This window comes from Megalops cyprinoides, chromosome 8 (genome assembly GCF_013368585.1).
Source record: "Megalops cyprinoides isolate fMegCyp1 chromosome 8, fMegCyp1.pri, whole genome shotgun sequence".
In the NCBI taxonomy this organism is placed as follows: Eukaryota; Metazoa; Chordata; class Actinopteri; order Elopiformes; family Megalopidae; genus Megalops; species Megalops cyprinoides.
Window position 1 is genome coordinate 5423529 of NC_050590.1, and position 19848 is coordinate 5443376.

Below are 19848 nucleotides of genomic sequence, written 5' to 3' on the forward strand. Positions count from 1 at the left end.
GGGGGGTGGTTTGTGTTTTAGTGTGTATGTACATTTTGTATTATGGTATACCAAATCTCCACGGCAATACATGCAAATGCACATGTTCCACAGCAAAAGTAAATATGTCCCTTTGTTTGACAATGTTTTCTAAACTTGCTGAAGTGGAATCATTTCAGAACTTATTCCTCTTTCATCTTAATTTTAGCCGCTGTTTCAGTAATCACACATACACTTACCACGTTCCTTTCAGACATGTCTCTTTTCAGACATGTCAGCTCTTTGGAGCAAAGATAACCTGAAAGCAGTCCTGTTTCACTCCCCTGCTCTGAAGGCGCGAGGGCAAGCTTGTTTTGTGGCGCGTCTCTTGTCTCGGAGCGCCGGGAGAGAGGAGGGTATCCGTCAGAGCGGTGGAAATGTCACTGTGAAATTGTGCTGCCCCCAGGGCGCAGAGAAAGGGGGCTGTGTCTCAGCTCGCCCGGAATGAGCTCTGTGGCAACAGCCTGTGTACGGTGTGCAATCACAAGTGCAGCGTATCAAAGGCCATGTCCCCTAGCTCCCGACAGTAAAATTTCCCACTAGCGTGCCAGTGCCGCTAGGGTAACCCGCCCCCCCACCCCCCCATGTCTCTCGCAGTGACCTGAGATTACTGCCGGCCGTTTAATCAGGAACTCACACGACATCAGCGGTGACGGAAATGTGAGAGGAAGCCCGAGTCCTAATTACATTTCTGTTGTAGAGGTCATTTTGTGCCTGCTGTCATTTCATGTTACTGCCCAGCCAAAAAAAAAGCCTGTGATAAAACCACAGCTCAATGTAGACAGTAAATTATCTTTTTGCTTGTTAGTTTGTGTTATTTAAGAAAACTAGAAAACTGCTACGCTTCAGTATCTGCAACAGGTGGTTACAGAAGCTCAGTTGTGAAGTTTTGTTCTGTACTGAATATGCTGTCTTTTTCCCCACAGTGAGGTTCAGTATGTAGTGTTACAGAATGTGGCCACAATGACCATCAAGAGAAGGGTGAGATATTATTATTATTGTTATTATTGTTATTATTATTATTATTACCCTGGTATTTAATCACTCTCTTGTACCAGAGTGTTTAATAGGAGTGTTGGACTAACATCCTCTGTCAGTTCAACAGGTGGTTTGAGAAACAAGGTGTCAGATAAAACATTTGTAACCTCTCCTGTTTTCTGATTGATTCATTTCTTCCCACAGAAAAATAGCTGCACTAAATGTCCCTGCGTGTGTCTCTGTTCTTGCAGGGTATGTTTGAGCCCTACCTGAAGAGCTTCTACATCCGCTCCACAGATCCCACCCAAATCAAAGTCCTGAAGGTGAGCAAGAATATAAGAAATTATAATGTTTAATATACAAAATTTATACAAATATACAAAAAAGTTATCTTGCCCAACAATTTATTGTTAAGTGTACAAAATTACTGTGTAATATCATTCAAGTGCAGTCTTCATTTGCTCTCTTAAACCTTTTTAAGTTAATCTCGCCTAACAATTTAAGGAGAAGAATCAAATAATTGTGAAATTAAGTATTTCTGTGAAAGTAATGACAAAGTGTAATTTTTCTGATTGGGGTGAGACCTGATTACATGTTTCTTTTTGTATTTTTTTTTTCAGCTAGAGGTGTTGACGAATTTGGCAAATGAGACCAACATCTCCACCATTCTGAGAGAATTTCAGGTAATGGTAAATGAAAATATAGCGTGTGCCATCTCAGAACCACAGAGCGATTTCTCGCAGACCTGTGACTCTTGTTACCTCGGCAATTTAGACCTACATCAAAAGCATGGACAAGGACTTTGTGGCAGCCACTATCCAAGCGATTGGCCGCTGTGCCACCAACATCGGGGAGGTGAGGGACACCTGCCTCAACGGCCTGGTCCTGCTCCTGTCCAATCGCGATGGTGAGTCTGCCTCCTTTTCTGTTTGTGTTCCCTCATTGGTGAGCACCACTGTCCATTCAGGAAGAAATCAGACAGACTTCTCTGCACAGCAACTCGTCCACTCAAAAGACAGCATGTTTGTGCTGGGAATGGCATGGCTGTGTTCATAGGGCCTCCTCCAACTGGAGCGTGCCATTTTCATGGTCATGTGACTATTGCAGAGCTGGTGGTGGCCGAGTCGGTGGTGGTGATCAAGAAGCTTCTCCAGATGCAGCCGGAACAGCACAGTGACATCATCAAACACATGGCCAAACTCACAGACAACATCCAGGTGATGTGCTGTTGCATTAGTTTTTTTATTTATTGTTCTTTTTTATGTACTCAGAGTAAGAGCTGTGCTGTCAGCCGTTAGTTCTGAATCAGTTTAACTGAGCTGACAAAATTCAGCTGTGGAGGTCTGCTCTCGGAAACTAGAACCCATTAGGGACCTTTTCAGCTACTTATTGTTGGTACAAACAGGTGGGTGGTAGAGTCAGTATGTGGATAACAGAATAGGAGCATTTTCAGCATCTATGACCAATGACTCACTGTCGGCTGTAGTGAGCAGTGCAGAATGCACTGTGAGGTTCAGTATTACTCCTAAGATTACTCCTAAGGCTTTGTTAGTGACTGCCATGCTCCTCCTCACTGTCCAGGTCCCCATGGCCCGGGCTAGCATCCTGTGGCTGATTGGAGAGTACTGTGAGCATGTGCCCAAGATTGCACCGGATGTGCTGAGGAAAATGGCCAAATCCTTCACCAATGAGGAGGACATTGTCAAGCTGCAGATCATCAACCTGGCTGCAAAACTGTACTTGACCAACTCCAAACAGGTAAGCTTGGGCTTTTTCTGGTTAAATTCAAACAGGTGAACAGGCTGGGATGTTTGCCTGGCAAACTCCACTCAGGTGAGCAGACTACAAATAGCTGAGACAACCTTACATGACCACTTCAAACAGGTGAGCATACTGTACCTTACCAACTGTCAACAGATAAACAGAATGTGGCTCTCCCTTAGAACAGAAAGAGCCCTACTCAACCATGCCTGCAGAGGTTTGTCTGTGACGATAATGATGAACATCTGTTTTTCGGATACAGTTTATAGTTTCGGTATATTAATTTACTTATTTGTATCGCTGCCTTTCAACTGTCTGTGGGTCTCTGCCCCTGTTAGGCTGTTTTGCCGTTAGGATTTGTTACAGCCAGTGCCATTTTATTGTGATTTCAAGGGACAGAGTAGTCTGAGTGGTACTGCTTCAGGGCAGCCGTAGCTGTGTTCACAGCGTTGTTGGAATGCTCTTATTTTTAGTGCTTTATATGCCGGGGCGAGGGGGAGGCATTAAAGCAAAGTGCTTGACTAGGTTTGTTTGTGTCACTCACTCCGTTGCAGAACGCGACTGCACTTTACTTTGAGAGGGAAATATTACTCAGGGGACATTAAAAACTGCTGAAGCTCAGAGAAAACAAACGCATGATAACTCCACCGTGTTTGTGCGGTGCGTAGAGGCTAATCTCCCAGCACGCGCCCTGACAACCACAGGCAGTGTTCTTCGGCAATACTTCACTTATTGTGAGTGTTCAAAGATGTTAAGCCAGTCATCTTATCTTTCAAAGGAGAGAACCAGGCTGGTGGCAGAGTTCAAAGCAAAATTTCCTTAGGTCTTTTTTTCCCTGAAATCTTCATATGTTGGCAGGCTACCTGCAGGGATTATACTGTCATAAAGAGACATGCCCTAGAACAGTCTTCCTACTGTCAAGGTAGTTTGTGTGTGTGTGTGTGTGTGTCTATGCCAGCATGTGTGAGTCCCTGGATGTGTGTGTGCCAGCATGTATGTTTGTGTGTGTGTGTGTGTGTGTGTGTGTGTGTGTGTGCGCGCATGCCTGCATATGTGAGCGCATGCACGTGTGTGTCTGTACATGTGGGTGTGAGTTTGTGCTGTTTCATCTTTGTATACAGCTTTCATGTTATACTGAGTGTTGTGCCTCGCTGTCCGTGGTGCTGAAACTGAGTCACTCGCCCCTAATTAAAACTCACAGTGCTGGGGGAGCTGATGGCTCATGCCCCGAAGGAAGGCGTGAGTCATTCTTATCACGCGAAACATCATCCTTCCAGAATGTGCCATGGCGTCATCGAGGCGTTTGCCCCAGAACGGGGCAGCCATGTGGCCAGAGGTGAAAGCCGCGCGCAACACCCAACGTTGCCAGCAAGCACGCTGGTTATTAACACCCTTGTCTGTGCCTGATCTTTCAGACCAAACTGCTTACTCAGTACGTGCTCAACCTGGCCAAGTACGACCAGAACTACGACATCAGAGACCGGGCTCGCTTCATCCGCCAGCTCATCGTGCCCACGGACAAAAGCGGTGCGCTCAGCAAGTATGCCAAGAAGCTCTTCCTGGCTCTGAAGCCGGCGCCTGTCCTGGAGTCTCCATTCAAAGGTATGCCAAAGATCCAAGCCAGACACCTGACATGTGAACACCTTAAAAACAAAACAACAGCTTCAGCGCCTGTTGATAACCCACCGTTAATGCCGTGCTGTGAGCTGGGATCCATCCTACACTTGCAGCCGCATCTGAATGGCTCGTCATGAGAAAAAGCAATAAGCGCTGGCAGCATGACTGCTGTCATTCATCATTATAAATGATCCACCCCCTTGTGGACCGTATGCTCATCACCTCATGAGATAAGTTAAGCCTTACGAGATCAGATGAGTTAAGACTTACACCATTCACGTCAGGCTGCAAGTCTGGTCGGAATTATTGATGATCAACTGTTTCTGCGTGCATCATCTGAGGAAACAGTCCTGACACGGTAGTGAGTGAAGCTGTTTTGTCCTGTATGTTTGCCTTGTAGACAGAGACCACTTCCAGCTGGGCTCTCTCTCGCACCTGCTCAACGCCAAGGCAGGGGGATACCAGGAGCTACCCGACTGGCCCGAGGCGGCCCCGGATCCCTCCGTCCGAAATGTGGAGGTGAAGGACACTGTCCGTGCAGTGGGAGCAGTAACAGACAGCTAGAGGCCCAAGCCGAGGGTCTGTGGGTAGTCCTATAGGAGGGCAGTGTAGGACTTCCAGTCTCCAGCTCCAGGCTGCTATCTCACCCTTCATCAGCATAACATCAACTCCATTGTCGTGTACTTCTTCTCAGCGTGCAGTGCTGGCTTTTGGCCTCCATGCAGCTGCGATGGCAGTGTGCTACCTAATGCTAACGCTCACCTGCGCGGGCTTGGCGGCCACAAGACCCACACAGCCTGCTGTGACCATTCCTCTGCGCTAAAGGCCGTCTTTGCTGAAAATAGCCACACCTTTCGGTCTCCAACGCCTCCAGCGCTGCTAACTGTGTATCCAGGGTGTCCCCATGGCAACATGCAGGAGAGTTGTTATGCTTATGAGAAATGAGAAAGTGCAAGTTTGACAGGTCTGGTCATCATTACTGGAACCATGAATTATGAGAGTGGTTTAATTTGATACCAGTCAGCCCCAGCCTAACCCCAGAATTTTGCCCTTCCGTGTCAGAATATACACCATCAATGCCCCCTCAGCTGCACTGTCTGCTATAGGATGCCGACAAATGACCCATCCACGTGTGTATACACAACCTGCACCTTTTTGAAAATGGTACATGGGATAGAAAAAGGCAAACCAAGTCCCACTGGGGAGTTTTGCCTGACCTATCACTCCATGAACCATTTGTTCATTTTTCGATGTTATGTGTCAAGGGCCAAGATCAAATCAAAACTTTGATGCACACTCTTAAAGGAAAAAAAAAAAAATCTCATCACATCTCTTCATCTCCCCCCCCCCCCCCCCCCCCCCACCTTCTCCCCCCCCCCTCCCTGAAAAAAAGTGGCTCATAGTTTTGAAAGGGTGTTGCCCTGGATTTTGTTCTGTTTCTCGGTTTTCATATCTTCCATCCTTGTGCGCTTTTGTCTCATTCAGGAGGGGTCCGGATATCCCCCAACAAGACTGGCAGTGATAAACACTGTTTGTCTCTTTAAGACCCCCCCCCCCCGCCCCCACCTCCCCCCAAGTCCCTCAGTGCCCCTGTCTGACTGTGTCTCTCTTTGCCCTGGTCTGCAGCTAGAGGAAGTCATTTCGACCAGCGAATCGGGGCGGATCGGCTTGCTAGGAGACTGGCGAGAGGTGCCCCCTCAGAGTGCAGTGTGTTTGCCTGCTCTCTACTTTTTTCCCCCTCTCAGTGGAGGATCAGGGAGGCCCGTAACGTAGATACAATGCACAGGAAATGCTGAGGAAACGCTCATCTCTTCCCGGGAGTCCCAGTAGCCTTCATTTAAAATCAGAGCTCTGAAAATGTGACTGTTTCCGTTAGAATGAAAAAGGTTTCTTTTTTTTGCATGCTGTCTAAAGGCTCATTTTTTTTATCTTAACTAAAATGTGCATTCATCTTAATGGTTGTAGCAACGTGTTATTAGGGCGTACCAAAGTAGCGGAAGAGCAACCGAGTGAAATGCAAAGCCAGAGCAAACCATTTAAGCAATTGCCAAAAGCACATTAGATTAATTTTATTCAAACACAGTCAATTGAAATTCAACCAAGCAGATAATTATGTACTGTGAACAACAGTCTTGTCTATTAACAGGTGGCAGGTGGCAAAGAAAAAAAATACTTGAATTCTGCATGGCTCTTAATAGAGATGAAGCAAAAGATTATCACAAGGGGTCTTTGAAAAGGATGTGCTGGGCACCTTGAAGGAAATCAATAGTAAGGCCCTTGTGTAAAGTGTTGGATCCAAGAGACTAGATTTCCCATTCAGGTTCAATGATAATTAGACCTGATGGAGCAGGTAGAGCATGTTCAGAAGGGAGACAGATCTGTCTAGAAAGCAGAGGTGTTCATTGATAGCAAACATCAGGCACGTAATTGTTAGTCATGTCTTGTTTCAGTGTCATCTGACTAGCTAGTTGTGGCAGGGGTAAGCTGCATTGATTGGGGTAGTTATCAATGGGTGTCAGGTCAATGAAGAGGTTGTTTAATTGACCTCCAGACACAGGAGACATTTGTGGGTTTTTTGATGTTGATGTGTCATTACTGTGCTCTACAAGTTTGAGAATTTGAATTTTTTTCCTCTTGTTTTGACTAAAGAGTAAATTCTCGGTTACTTCTGTACAAATTTGTGGTTGTCTTATGGGTTACTGTTATTAGAGGTCACTCTCCATAGTGCTTCAGTCTGTGTTGACGAGGCAGAGTCTCCAGCAGAGTTTTGGATCCTCTGTCTGCTGTGTCATGTGCTGACTTTTCTTCCATTCATAAATCTGCTGTTTTCCCTTACTAGCTCTCAGCATCTGAAACACACGAAGGCAGCAATCACTCCATCAGTCTTGCGCTGTCATTGCCATTTATGTAGACTAGCATAGAACTGTGAGACTGTACGCACTCCTTGAGTGGTTAGACAAGAATATAGTCTGTGGTGTGCTATAATAATAAAATGATGAAATTAATTAAAATAATAGAATTATTCCTTAAAATGCATCGAAAGTTGATACTTGAATTTCTAATCTGTTCCTGATGACAGAAAATGTGTAGTCAATCTCAGTGGTATTTTTTTAGTTTTTTTTTAAAAACTGGGATTCTGTTAGTGGAAATGTTGAAAAGTAACAACTCAAATCCTTCTCTGTACTTGTGACTTTTTTTTTTGACTATTCATTTCACCTCCATGCCATTCTTTTCTTTCCCGTTCGGCAGGTTATTGTGCTGCTCGAAAGAGTCACAGCCTTAACCAGCGTGAGTCAGTCAGAGACAAAGAGCAAGCCTCTTTGAGCCACAACCCCTAGCATAAACCCAGTGCAGTAACTGTACGGTGCTTAGCTCTGAATAATCTACCTCAGTACCCTCAACTATTTTTTCAACTATTAAAGAGCTGGTGCTTTGAAAGTATTTAGTGTCCTGTTAAGAAAACATTCTGTGTTTTCTCCATATCACACCAATTGAGGATTTGGGTTTTTTTTTTGGGGGGGGGGGGGGGGGGGGGGGGCAACAATTCAGCAAAAGTTCAGCAATACAAAATGTTGGCTTTCACAAATTCTTAGTTTTACCTTGAATTAACGTTTTTTTCATGTAAAAACAGAGAACATTCAATACTGTTCACGGGCACCATCTCTTTAATGGAGCTCTTCCTAGTGAGATAGTACTAAACTGGCCATGAAGGCTTCACCTCACTGCGTTTCGCACGCTCAGGATGCAGCTGTTAAAGCCTTCTGATCCACAGCTATTGGTGGATCAGATCTGATCACCTCTGATCTGCAGAAGAGAACTGCGACAATCAGCTCAGATGAGACGAATTGGGAGAAACGAGGTTCCAAGCGCACGTTAGGCCTGTTTTCGGTCCATCGTGGCGAGCTGGGGTCAGGCATTCATGGCCACCATGCGCTTCCTGCTTCTCTTGTATGCCGCTTCTGTGATTGGTTGAAGGGTTTGTGATGTGTAACTGTGGCCCTTGCCTGCCTGCAGGTTCCTGAATGGACTAAGTGCAGCAGTCGTGAGAAGAGGAAAGAGAAGAAGGTGGAGAAGCCCTTCTACTCTGACTCGGGTGGAGAGTCTGGGCCCACAGAGTCTGCAGACAGTGGTAAGTTGGGCTGTTTGTCCCTCCGTCTACACTGTATCATCGGGTGATCTAGTCTGCCCTTCATACATTGAAACATAACCACAAGCTCACAACAGTGTCTGCTATTCTGCTGTAAATTAATTACACTGGGCAGCAGTGTAGCGTAGTGGTAAAAAGCAGATGTGGTAACCAAAAGGTTTCCAGTTTGATTCCCTGCTGGGACACTGCAGCTGTACCCTTGGGCAGGATACTCCTACAATTGTCTCTGTAAATATTCAGCTGTATAAATGGGTAACATGTGAAAATGGTAGCCTATGTAAGTAGCTCTGGACAAGAGCGTCTGATAAATGATAACAGTGTAATAGTGTAATGTAATAGTTAAGAAGCCTCAGCCCTGACCACAAATATGTCCCCTGCGAGTTACTGTTAACAGAGGAGTGGAATGTTCTGACTGACTGAACTACAGGCTGTAGAGAACTATTTTTGTGGAGGGAACAGGGCAATTGACACAATGCCACAATTGGACATATTATCTCAGACGTTCCAGGTGTTCAGGTGTTCTTGTTGTCAGGATAGATTGAGAAGCCGACAGAGCATGTACTATTCCTTTCCTGTCATTTTATTAATCCCTTACGCGTAAATATTTTGTGATCAAACTTTTCAATCCGCAATGTATGGTAGTATACTTGGTTTCCCTTGTTTAGTCAGGTTGCATAAGTTAACTTGTGGTAGGGCTTGAATGGTGTTATGCTCACACTCACTGATCTTGTGAGTATGTGTTGTGTTGTGAGCCTGGTCTGACACTGTTGCTCATTTAAATTGAATGGATACACATCTGTTCTTTTGTGCTGGAAGTCACTCTGGATAAGAGTGTCTGCTAAATGCATGTAATGTAATGTGTTCAGTCACAGTCTGTGTATATATACATGCACACAGGTATGCATAGATAATAGGATAGGTATATAATCATATGGGATGAGATATGATTATAGATCCTTATATGTACTCTGTGCCATCCATCACTGCCCCCCCCCCCCCCCCCCCCCACACACACACACACACACAGAATCAGACATGGGCAGCGGGTCGGAGAGCGGCAGTGACAGTGAGAGCGGCAGCGAGGAGAGCGGGTCAGAATCAGAGAGCGAGGAGAGCGAGGAGCAGTCCGAGTCCGAGAAGGAGGACAAGAAGAAGAAAAAGAAGCCAGACAAGAGCAAAGCCAAGAAACCGGCGCAGGACAGTGCTGAAAGGTGGGGGGGGGGGGGGGGGGGCGGGGGGGGGATCAGAATGCTGCCTTCCTCTGGTGACGGGATAGTGAGGCTTCACGGAACCTGTAGTGGGTGGAGCTACCAAATGCTGTCAAAAAGCTCAACTCAAAACTCATAGCAAAACACCATGATTCGCTCAAACGGGTGGCTCACTAATAATGTGTGGATAGGCAATGAAGCCTCACTCTCATATGACTAGTCTTCAATTATTTCCCCTCTTTCTGTCAATTCATTCATGAGATATTATTGTATCCTCCATTCATGAGGACAGGGCCTTAATGTTTAGATGTTTACAACTGTGTTTTTATTGGGTTGAGACATAAATATTTAATAACGGTCATAACAGCAAAACTAAACATGGTCTCTGTCAGTGGCCTTTGCTTGACCTTTGTGTGGCAAAAATGAGCAACTTGACAGTGTTCAGTGCATCAGTGACCAATCCCTTCTCCCGCAGTGAGCAGAGCAGTGGGGAGGAGAGGAAGACAGCGAAGAAGGGCAAAGAGCCGAGGAGCAGATCGGAGTCCGAGTCTGAGGACGACGAGGAGAGCTCCTCAGAGAGCAGCGAGTCAGAGTCTGAGTCTGAGCACGAGTCAGAGTCCGACACAGACACTAAGAGGAAGAAGAAGGTGGGGATAACTCAGAGAATAGAATCCTAAAAAAAAATACAAAATGGCTGCATATAAAAGAATCTCCCTGTCACCTTGTAGGACCCAGGATGTGTATGCTGATAGCACAGGAGGCATGAGAATAATCCTCTCCTGAACCTTTTGTATTTTTCCATCCATTCTGCTCACACTGCCCCGGTTCAGTTTTAGTCTGACCTGCTTTGAGGGGATATTTAAATAACTCGGGCCGCACAATGAGCGCTGATTGTGTAACGGCACTCAGAACCTCCACTTCTGAGTCAGAATGCAGAGGAAGATTTATCTGAGGTGTCGTGTGCAAGAGAGTGTAGTTTTCTAGGGCTGTTTAGATCATGTGTCTGACTCTCTTTCCTTCGACTCACAATCACAGGCTCTCTCCTTCGGTTTTGTTTTCAGTCATTTTCTCTCTCTTTTTTTTTTTTCCTTCCAGACCAGTGCATCCAAGCCACCTCCGAAACAGCCCAAAAAAGAGAAGAAAGAGATGTCCCTGCTTGATCTGGATGACTGTGCGTGTATATATTTTAAACCAGTTAATGGAATGTAGGTTTCAGACTGTGATTAGAGCAATCTATGATATTTATGGTGGTATTTGCAAAGTGACCTGAAACGATGATACCATTGATCAGTGGTAGCAAATCCAGGTCATGGAATAACACTGTCTCCTATCTTTTTTTTTTTTGCCTCTGCTGTTCAGTCGACCCCAGCCCATCTCCTCAGGTCACCCCAGTCAATAACTTCCTGTCCAGCAGCCTGGTGGCAGACTTAGAGGGACTGTCCCTGACAGACGCTGCCCTGTCCCCCGTGGTAGGTGTCCTGTTGAGGAAGTTGTCAAAAATTTGTGGGAGTAGGGGGGGGGGGGGGGGGGGGGGGGGAGTAGTTTGCCCTTTAAAGTAATGAACTAATTTCCACAGCAGCTCCATCAGACTGCATTAAAGTCACTGTACATCAGTGTCCTTTTTTTTTTTTAACTGCTGTGTACATGCATGAAAGCGAAAGCTGATTCGGATTCACAGAGAGGCACTGATACGCCTGTGGTAGTGAAGCAGCGAAGGCTTTGAATTAAGGAAGAGATAAGAATGAAGCCCTTCTCTGCGTCGTCCCACCAGGAGTAATCGCCAAGGTTTCTGACCCACCATATGCGCCGTCTGGGCGAGGCTCTTGTTTCCTTTGCCAGACGTTTGGTCTTCAGAAAAGGCCACACAGTGCAAAAAGTGAACATCTCCATACCGCCAGAATAAGGTTGAGGTATTCAATGGGTAGATCAGGTAGATCTTATTTCATTATATTATTATTTACTTAGATGTTCTCTAACTTCTGTAAGCATGGCGGCTGTCAGCTCCAGTTGTGTGATTGCTGGCATTCGATGGATGTACATATTCCCACCTGGATGCAGGCCTGCTCCTTGGTAGTGTTGTCTACCACACCTCCCCTTTACATTAATGTATGCAACATGGCTCTGGAAACATTTTCAATTTGAGAGTAGCACCACAGTTTTGGTGCCAACACCACGATGCAGCCAACGGTAAAAAAATATATATATATATTCTCAAATCAATTTCTTCCCCTCCATGTCCATATTGTTGCTTGCCATAAATATAAATCCTTAAATAAAAAGCTTTATGTTTCATCTTACTACTTCCAAAGGTATACAACTGCCCATTGCAGCGCTGACGTGTTTGTATCACCACAATAAAAGATGATGGGTGTGGAGATGAATAGGAACGAGGCATGGAAGTGGCAGTTTTTTAAGGATTTTCTTCAGCAGGGGGAAAACCACTTGCCTGAAAATACGTTACATCACATTCTTGTCATTTTGCAGACACTCTTATCCAGAGTGACTTACACAGGTTACAATTTTTACATGCTATCCATGTACAGAGCTGGATGTTTACTGAGGCAATTGTGGATTAACTACCTTGCCCAGGGATACAGCAGCAGTGCCCTAGTAGGGGATCGAATCAGCAACCTTTTGGTTTGGAGCACTACCGCTACATCACACTTCTACGTGCACATATAAAATACAGCATAATGCAAAGACTCAAGGGTAGGGTGTAAGCAGTGAGTAGTGGATTGCTCAGTCTACAGTGAATGGCGAGCCCACCCTCTTCTGTGTCCCCTCAGACTGTGAGCCCCACCACCTCGATGAAGACCTATGAGCTGCTGCACCGCATCACAGGGGAAGGCCTGGCCGTGCAGTATTGCTTCAGCCGCCAGCCCTTCGGCCCCGACCCCCACATGGTGGCCGTGCAGATCCAGTTCACCAACAACACCGAGACCGAGGCTACAAACATCTGCATCCAAGAGCCAAAGCTGCAGTCCGGCATGAGGATCAAGGAGTTCCCGGAGATCGGTCAGTCCAACGCAGATGCCGATGGCCAAAACACGTCCCACAGCACATGGGGGGGTGCGGGGGGGGGGGGGGGGGGGGTTATTCACCCTTACCTCTGACATCACTTCCTTCCTCAGTTTGCATTTCCCCACACTGTCTTTCTCTCTTTGGTTTGTTTCGTGAGACCGAGAGGGACTGTAGCGTTTCTTTCACATGCGTAGGGCAGAGAGGACACGCCCGCCTGCAGGCTCCATCTCACTGGTGTTTCATGGTGATCAAGTGAGAAACTTCATGACGCAAATTGTGTTGTTTTTAAAAAAAAAAAAAAAAACACTCCTGCCAGGTTCCATGCACCTGCTACTGTTCTTTCGTGGGGTGCAGAGTGAGGTGCTTCGCTGACTGTGGACTGTAGGGAGGCACATGCACCTCCAGTAAAACAGAAGGAAGTGGGTCTCCTTGTAAGGCTTTTAAGTTCACTGGGCAGGGAGAAGCATCCTTTGCATACTAAGTTACCTTAATCAAAATATCTCCATGCAAAAAAAAAAAAAAAAAAAACCATGCTTCAAATGCTAATAGTTCATTACGTTTCAGATGTGCCCTTTCCCACGCGCCAATGCTGTCCAATCGATCTGTTCACTTTTTTTTTTTTGTGACTCCTGTTTGTCTTCTCCTGTCTGTGCGTCGCGGGTGGTTTGTTGCTGTTGTCAGAGGTCTTGCCCCCGGGGGAGACGTTCACCGCTGTTATGGGCATTGATTTCTGCGATTCCACACAAGCGGCCAACTTTCAGCTCTGGTGAGGGCATGCCCTTTTATCTGAGAGTGGTCTGTCACAGACTATTGTGAGTTTGGCGGTCTTAACAGTATGTAGCAGCACACACTGACTGCATTCACTTTTCATGCGTTAGAGAGTGTCTTCAGGTAATAAGCAGTACGTGATAAATATTTTAAGCCTGTAAAGAGAATTGTTTAGTCATTTAACGAGTTTTTTTTTTTTTAATCTTCAGCTGTGGGGTCAAGTGAAAAGGCCTCCTTTAACGCATTGTGTAATTAGTTGACGGAGTTTCTGTAATGCCTGCATTAATAAAAATCTAATGCTGATATCAGTGCCACAGCAACTGGACAGGAAGTGATTTTTTTGTTCTCTTGCTCCTTCTAGCACTCACACCCGGAAGTTCTTTGTGTCCATCCAGCCTCCGGTGGGAGAGCTGGTGACGCCAGTCTTCATGACAGAGAACGAGTTTCGGAAGGAACAAGGTGAGCGGTGCCCTGGCAGGGCAGAACACCTGACAGAACAGATCTCACAGACACACTAAAAGGTCCTTTACCTGTCCTTAAGCTGGGCTAGAACAAGGGCATACCCTGAGTCTTTTTCAGGATCTGCCCGGCAACAGGGATGACACAACAAAGAGAGGAATGAGGATCAGTTGCCACTATGACTTCACACTTTTTTTGTACATTTCAAAAAAGGCCTTAGAAGTTTTTTAAAAAGCTTGGCTAGCTGTTACCAAGCAAATCTCAGTTTTCTAAAAGCTCTCTTGAGATGAGTTTCAGTTTAAATTTCATGTGTATACCATCGGCTATCAATGATCATCCTCACTCATGCTCATCCTTGTGCGGTGTATTCATGGATAAATGAATAGAGCCAAAAATAGCTGCTCTTCACTAAGCTTGTCAGTCATGAGGGCCTACACACCCATCACTGCAATGTCTCACGCAACCGTAGGGAACGTCATCTTCTCATGCTGTTCCAGCAAATAATGACCAAGTGTTCCATAATGACAGTCACTAACATTGAAGAGGTGTTCCAAGTCAAGCTATTGTACCTATTAAAATGTGTCATCTCCTTCATTTTCTCTACACATCGGTACATACTGTCCGAACTCCAATAGAGAAGCTAATACAGTTGAGTATAGGTAAGTTCCTCTGATAGATTTGTTCCTCTCGGCTGTCTATGTGCCACCTGCCTTACCCCCCCCCCCCCCCCCCCCTCCCCCAACAAACTCAAACCCCAATGTGTCCCCTTGCTTCTAGCTGATCCCCCCCCTCCCCCCCCATTGTTGCTAAGTGCCTTGGTAACATTTAATGTGCATTTTCTCCACACCAACTGTCAGGTGAACTGACCTGCACCAAAGCATCTCACACAGACCTCCCGATGAAAGGAATGACTTTTCCGCCACAATGTCACTAACCCTACTTTGTGAGCCCCATCACACTGCAGCTCCACTTGAATGCCCATAGAGGATGCCCGATTGTTGGGCGCACTGCATTTGAAACGTTCACACCCTTTTGCCTTTGACTTTCCAGCAGAAATACGATGTAGCCTTGCCATACCAGCTGTTTTTTTTTAGGCCTGTTGGATTCACCCAGCTTTAAGTCTGGTGATAACCGTGTGCTTAACCGAGATACGTATGCATGTGCCGCCCCTAATTGCAGGGGAACACCTTGCTTGCCACTCACTTGTGCCTTATGTAATGACATACGCCTACTGTACTCTGATTGAGTGCTGCTTTCGATAGCTTGACCCTTGTGCATACATTGTCTCAGGCTGGAGGATGGTGGTCACCAGAAATATTTTCATTCTGGACGCAAAGCTGGTCAGCAAGGGTAGAGAGGAAGGAAGACTGTTTAATTTGGATATCAGCAAATAGAGCCAGGGCACTGTTGAGCAAGTTTGAATTCACATCCTCTAGCATATTTAAAATCCAAGGTTGTTGTTTTTTTGAGGAATAACATGATGCTGCTGGTTGTGTGATATACCTTACATTTTGACATTAGCATAGTTTTTCATAGATTGCTCAGTGGAGCGTTTGGACCCGAAGGAGCAATTAGACAGAGATTTCTCTCATCGTTTACATTGTGATTAAGCAACAGGGGTTGCATCTTTTTTCTTGATCCTTACATAAGGAAAAGGAAATTTGTCAATAGTAAACCAAGTCTAAGAGGTCAAGACTGAGAACACCTTGCTGGGACCAGTTCACAACTGGCATGTGGATTCACAATTGTGGATCTACATTCCTGTAAGAATGAAAACAGCCATAGTTTGGTGTATATGACATTATGGGAATTTAGAATTACACTCTCTTAAACAGCCACAGCAAAAGGGAACATTTTTGTTTTGTGGCCATTGCGGTGCCATTTATATAAATTGCAGCTGACATACCCTTTTATAAATCCATTACCCCTATGTGAATTTATCCCTGTGAAGCTAGTTTTCCAACAGAGTACATCTGATCACCATTGCACAATCCTCTACATCAAAGTTTTGACTGTCAGATAGCACATTAGTTCATCCCTTAGTCACACACCCCAGTTAGTGTCATAGTCAAGCTTCTGGTGATAGATTCTATTGTAGGGGTTTACTGACCTACTCTGCAGCATTAAACCAATATCATTATGTCATAATATCAAGAGGTAATGGCTTAATTTCCGCAAAACTGGAGTGCATCAAAGTCTGGTCATTTACTGGGGGCATTTGAAGTCAGTGAACGGGTAAGCGTTATTGTGTGTGTGTGTGTGTATGTGTGTTTTTGTGTGTTTGTGAAATGTACGGTAGCTGAGGCAACTGGGATGCCAAGCTGTGCCATAGACTGTTGTACAGGAGGCTGGACTGTAACGTGTGTTTCTGTGCAGGTCAGCTGATGGGCATGAACGAGATCACAGAGAAACTGACCCTGGGGGAGAATTGCCAGAGCGACCATGTAATCGTCCAGAGGGTCACCTCCGCTGCTAACCTAAGCCGGGTGCCCTGCGGATCGGAAAAGGAATGCCGGTGAGCCACTGCCGGGCAGAGATTTTGGTCGGGAGTTAGCTAGGCACCCATCTGTCAGTGTGTAGGACCCCACATCCATAGTAGAGACCTCCACAGATTTTCCCACAGGAAGCTCTCCATCACTATTTAGAGACAATCCTGCTACTCTAGTCTGGTTCAGCCTGAGATATGTGAGACATGATATCAGTGGAAACCACTAGTTTAACCAGAATGTGCACTGTTTTACTGTTCACTATGTTTGGACATTGAGAAGAATCAGCAGGCACGTAGATCATAAAAACACTTCTGAAATGCACATTTATTTTTTCTGTTGCTCTGTCTTCATTTTCAATTTCTGACACCCTGACCTCTGACCTCAGCCTTCCTTTTCCTCCTTCCTCCACTCTGGTTTCCAGGTTTGCAGGGAAGACGGTGACCAGTGGCAGCCTGGTTCTGGTCACCGTGGTGTCTAAGGAGGGGCGGGCAGCCCAGCTGACTGTCAACTGCGAGAAGATGGTGATTGGTACTATGCTGGTGAAGGACATCCTCCAAGCCCTGTCCCAGTGATGGACTGTCTCCTAGACCACGCCTGTCTGCTTTCACCCTCACACTCACTGTACCCAGCCCCAAACTCTCCTTCAGCCAATACACACCCAGAAACCTGCCAACTTCTAACAGTGGCCCCTTCAAAACACCGTTCACAAAAGCATTACTACCATAATGATTATATGCCCAGAAATGATTATGATTCATACATCAGCATATTTGACCCACCTGCTAGCTTGAAACATTGTGTGACAATTAATGGCTTCAGGGATAGAAAAACAAAGATTCTTCATGAATTAATTTGTTGCCTTGGCTACAGGGGAACCCAAATGTAAAAATATATTTCATAAACACCAAACTAAAGCATATGTGCATCCAGATAGCTGTGTATGATTTGTTTCTCTGTTTCAGGAAGGTAATCCTGAAAGGCAAATCCTAAATTTGTTAGAAAAACTGAAAAATATATCATTTTTGATTCATTGTGATAGATTCTGGTGAATTCCAGCCATTCTCATTGACAAAAGTCAAGAACTGGATGCAAAGTCTAGATGCAGTGTTCAATTGCTGAATCAAAATATTCAGTGGAATCTTATCCAGGGTTACTTATTGTACATGTTATATATTACGCATTTATACAGCTGATATATATGCTTAAGCAATTCAGGTTAAACTTCTTGCTCAAGAACACAACAGAAATAAGCTGTTTGTGAACTATATGTATATTGCTGCATACTTTGAGAACATAAATTCAACCTATAACAGATAACCTATAGCAGGTTGTTAAATATTAATAAGAGCAAGTTTTCATTGACCTGACACATTACAAATAACAGTTTAATATGCTTTTCTCAGCCTTTGGTGATTGTGCATTATGAATCACTTGGGGTCACTTCAGTTTGAAGCTGAGCCACCAAAGAGGTGTGGGATGGGTACAGACAGTCGAAGTTTAAACCCACAGGAATGCAGCAATTCTAAGCAGAGTACAATGCTGGCAGCCGACTCAGACATCACTGCCTCTCTGACCTTGGCCTAATTATACCCTCAACCTGCTTAATGTGTGTAAATTGGAGACTTGTTATTCTTAACCCCTGCCATGTAGGACTATATTACTATTTCATTAGCTGGTGGGTGACATATAGTCTGGTGGATAATACTGTCAACATGAGCCTCTTCTTGGTGCCCCTTAATATATGACATTCACTTTATAAACAACACAGTTGATTAATATTTTATGAAACAGAATCATTGAGACATGCATTAGAACGTAAATATTATATTCAATAAAACTGAGAATATGTTCACTGTATGAATTTATATTTTGTAACAGTTTTGAATCCCTGATAATGTGAGTGACTGTAGTCGTTAATCTAAACTTGGTTACATTCCTCCCTTGTCATGTTTCAACGCACGCTGTTTGGTGCACATTTTGCAGGTGAAATGAAAAACAGCTGGGGACAAGTCCTCACAATTAAGGAGCACGAACAAGCTCATAATAAACGTAATATGATGATATTAGTGATATCTAATATAAAACTAATTTGCTTAACCCATCCAAAATATATGAATGCATTTCTACTTACACTGCAATGGAGAGTTTTTTGTAACTCTTTGTAAGGGCTGAAGGGGAGGTGCTCTGCCTTGTGTGATAACATCATTTGTTGACTGGAACCTCATTTCTGCACAGCGTGAATGTGGCATGTGGACTACTATGTGATTTTCGAGGGGACATTCTGACACTGCTGAACAGCTGTTTTCAGCTCAGAGAGTTAACGATGTTAATCATGGCAGATGATTACAGAAGCATGTTCATAGTAAACAGGGTATTTCATCGTGAGATAACTGTTACGACTGTTTTAAGCTGTTGTCTGCTGAATGTTCAGTTCAATCTCACTGTGTCAGCCCCCTCCTTCTCTCACACCCCAAAAAATTGTACAGCTTTCAGTGTGTATGTAGTTGTTGTTTTTTTTCATTTTCATTGAAATGCTAAGTTGTTTGTTTCTGAGACTATGATGAGATAGAGTTTAAAGAAACTATTAGTCACTTACAGTCTGGCCTATGACTTCTGTAAACTCATTAACCATGCAAGCAAGATTTTTAGTCAATTAAGGTAAAATAGTATAAAATGATAGAGATTAATTTAGCATCTGAAGCAACAATGTGTAATAAAAAATACCTTGCAAAGATTATAACTGGTGTATGATGTTGTCACAAGGAACTAAATTATAACATTGACCAAACTGAAATGCTCTCATTTTCATATTCCATCATTTCAAACTAGCAGCAGGACAAAAGATGGTGGTGACACTGCTTTTCCTTTTTAAATACATAGAAGAAATCTGTATTTACAGTAATCTTGTATGAAACACTTTTCTCCACTGACCCACATGCTTGTTGTAGGTTTGGTCATAAAAATTCATTTTGCATGTTGCTTTTCAAAGAAATTTATTTTGATATTTGTCATTTATTTTGTTTTGTGGTTACAGTAAAATGCTGAAATTATATTCAGGGGTCACGTCAAACACATGAAAGATGAGTTAGTGTGATTTGTTAGTGTTTTGTATCTTGTCTGTAAAGACAGTTTAAAACACTACTTAATGTGTCTCATGAATCCATAAAAACTGAAGACCCTGCCGTTTACTGCAACCTAGACAGAAAGTAAAAGCAGTAACTTAACAATCTTGAAGTTATTTCCTCTTGATGTGTGTGTGTGTGTGTGTGTTCGCGCGCACGTTTAGGGAGGATCGGTCCATATTACTATATTAAAAAAAAATTAATCCAAAAGTAAATAAGAAATTCTTGTTCAAATTAGGTGGCGGTTGAACTGTGTTTAT

General features: G+C 44.4%; 1 protein-coding gene across 4 annotated transcripts in view; it reads left to right on the top strand.

The window, feature by feature from the left end:
* The window catches only part of LOC118781930 (AP-3 complex subunit beta-2), a 59031-nt gene extending 39635 nt beyond the window's left edge, over window positions 1-19396 (top strand). For 2 of the 4 annotated variants that reach the window (XM_036535087.1, XM_036535085.1), the window contains exons 10-28: window positions 945-999; window positions 1248-1319; window positions 1617-1679; window positions 1771-1903; window positions 2104-2213; window positions 2578-2754; window positions 4173-4359; window positions 4775-4893; window positions 8389-8503; window positions 9549-9732; window positions 10205-10376; window positions 10825-10900; window positions 11089-11198; window positions 12516-12744; window positions 13432-13516; window positions 13880-13977; window positions 14613-14636; window positions 16354-16492; window positions 16888-19396. In XM_036535087.1, the coding sequence (XP_036390980.1) occupies window positions 945-999; window positions 1248-1319; window positions 1617-1679; window positions 1771-1903; window positions 2104-2213; window positions 2578-2754; window positions 4173-4359; window positions 4775-4893; window positions 8389-8503; window positions 9549-9732; window positions 10205-10376; window positions 10825-10900; window positions 11089-11198; window positions 12516-12744; window positions 13432-13516; window positions 13880-13977; window positions 14613-14636; window positions 16354-16492; window positions 16888-17038 (2299 nt within the window). In that variant the 3' untranslated portion in view covers window positions 17039-19396. The remainder of the gene's footprint in view (window positions 1-944; window positions 1000-1247; window positions 1320-1616; window positions 1680-1770; window positions 1904-2103; window positions 2214-2577; window positions 2755-4172; window positions 4360-4774; window positions 4894-8388; window positions 8504-9548; window positions 9733-10204; window positions 10377-10824; window positions 10901-11088; window positions 11199-12515; window positions 12745-13431; window positions 13517-13879; window positions 13978-14612; window positions 14637-16353; window positions 16493-16887) is intronic. The other 2 variants (XM_036535088.1, XM_036535086.1) reach the window with 1 other exon arrangement.
* Window positions 19397-19848: the final 452 nt, after the last annotated feature.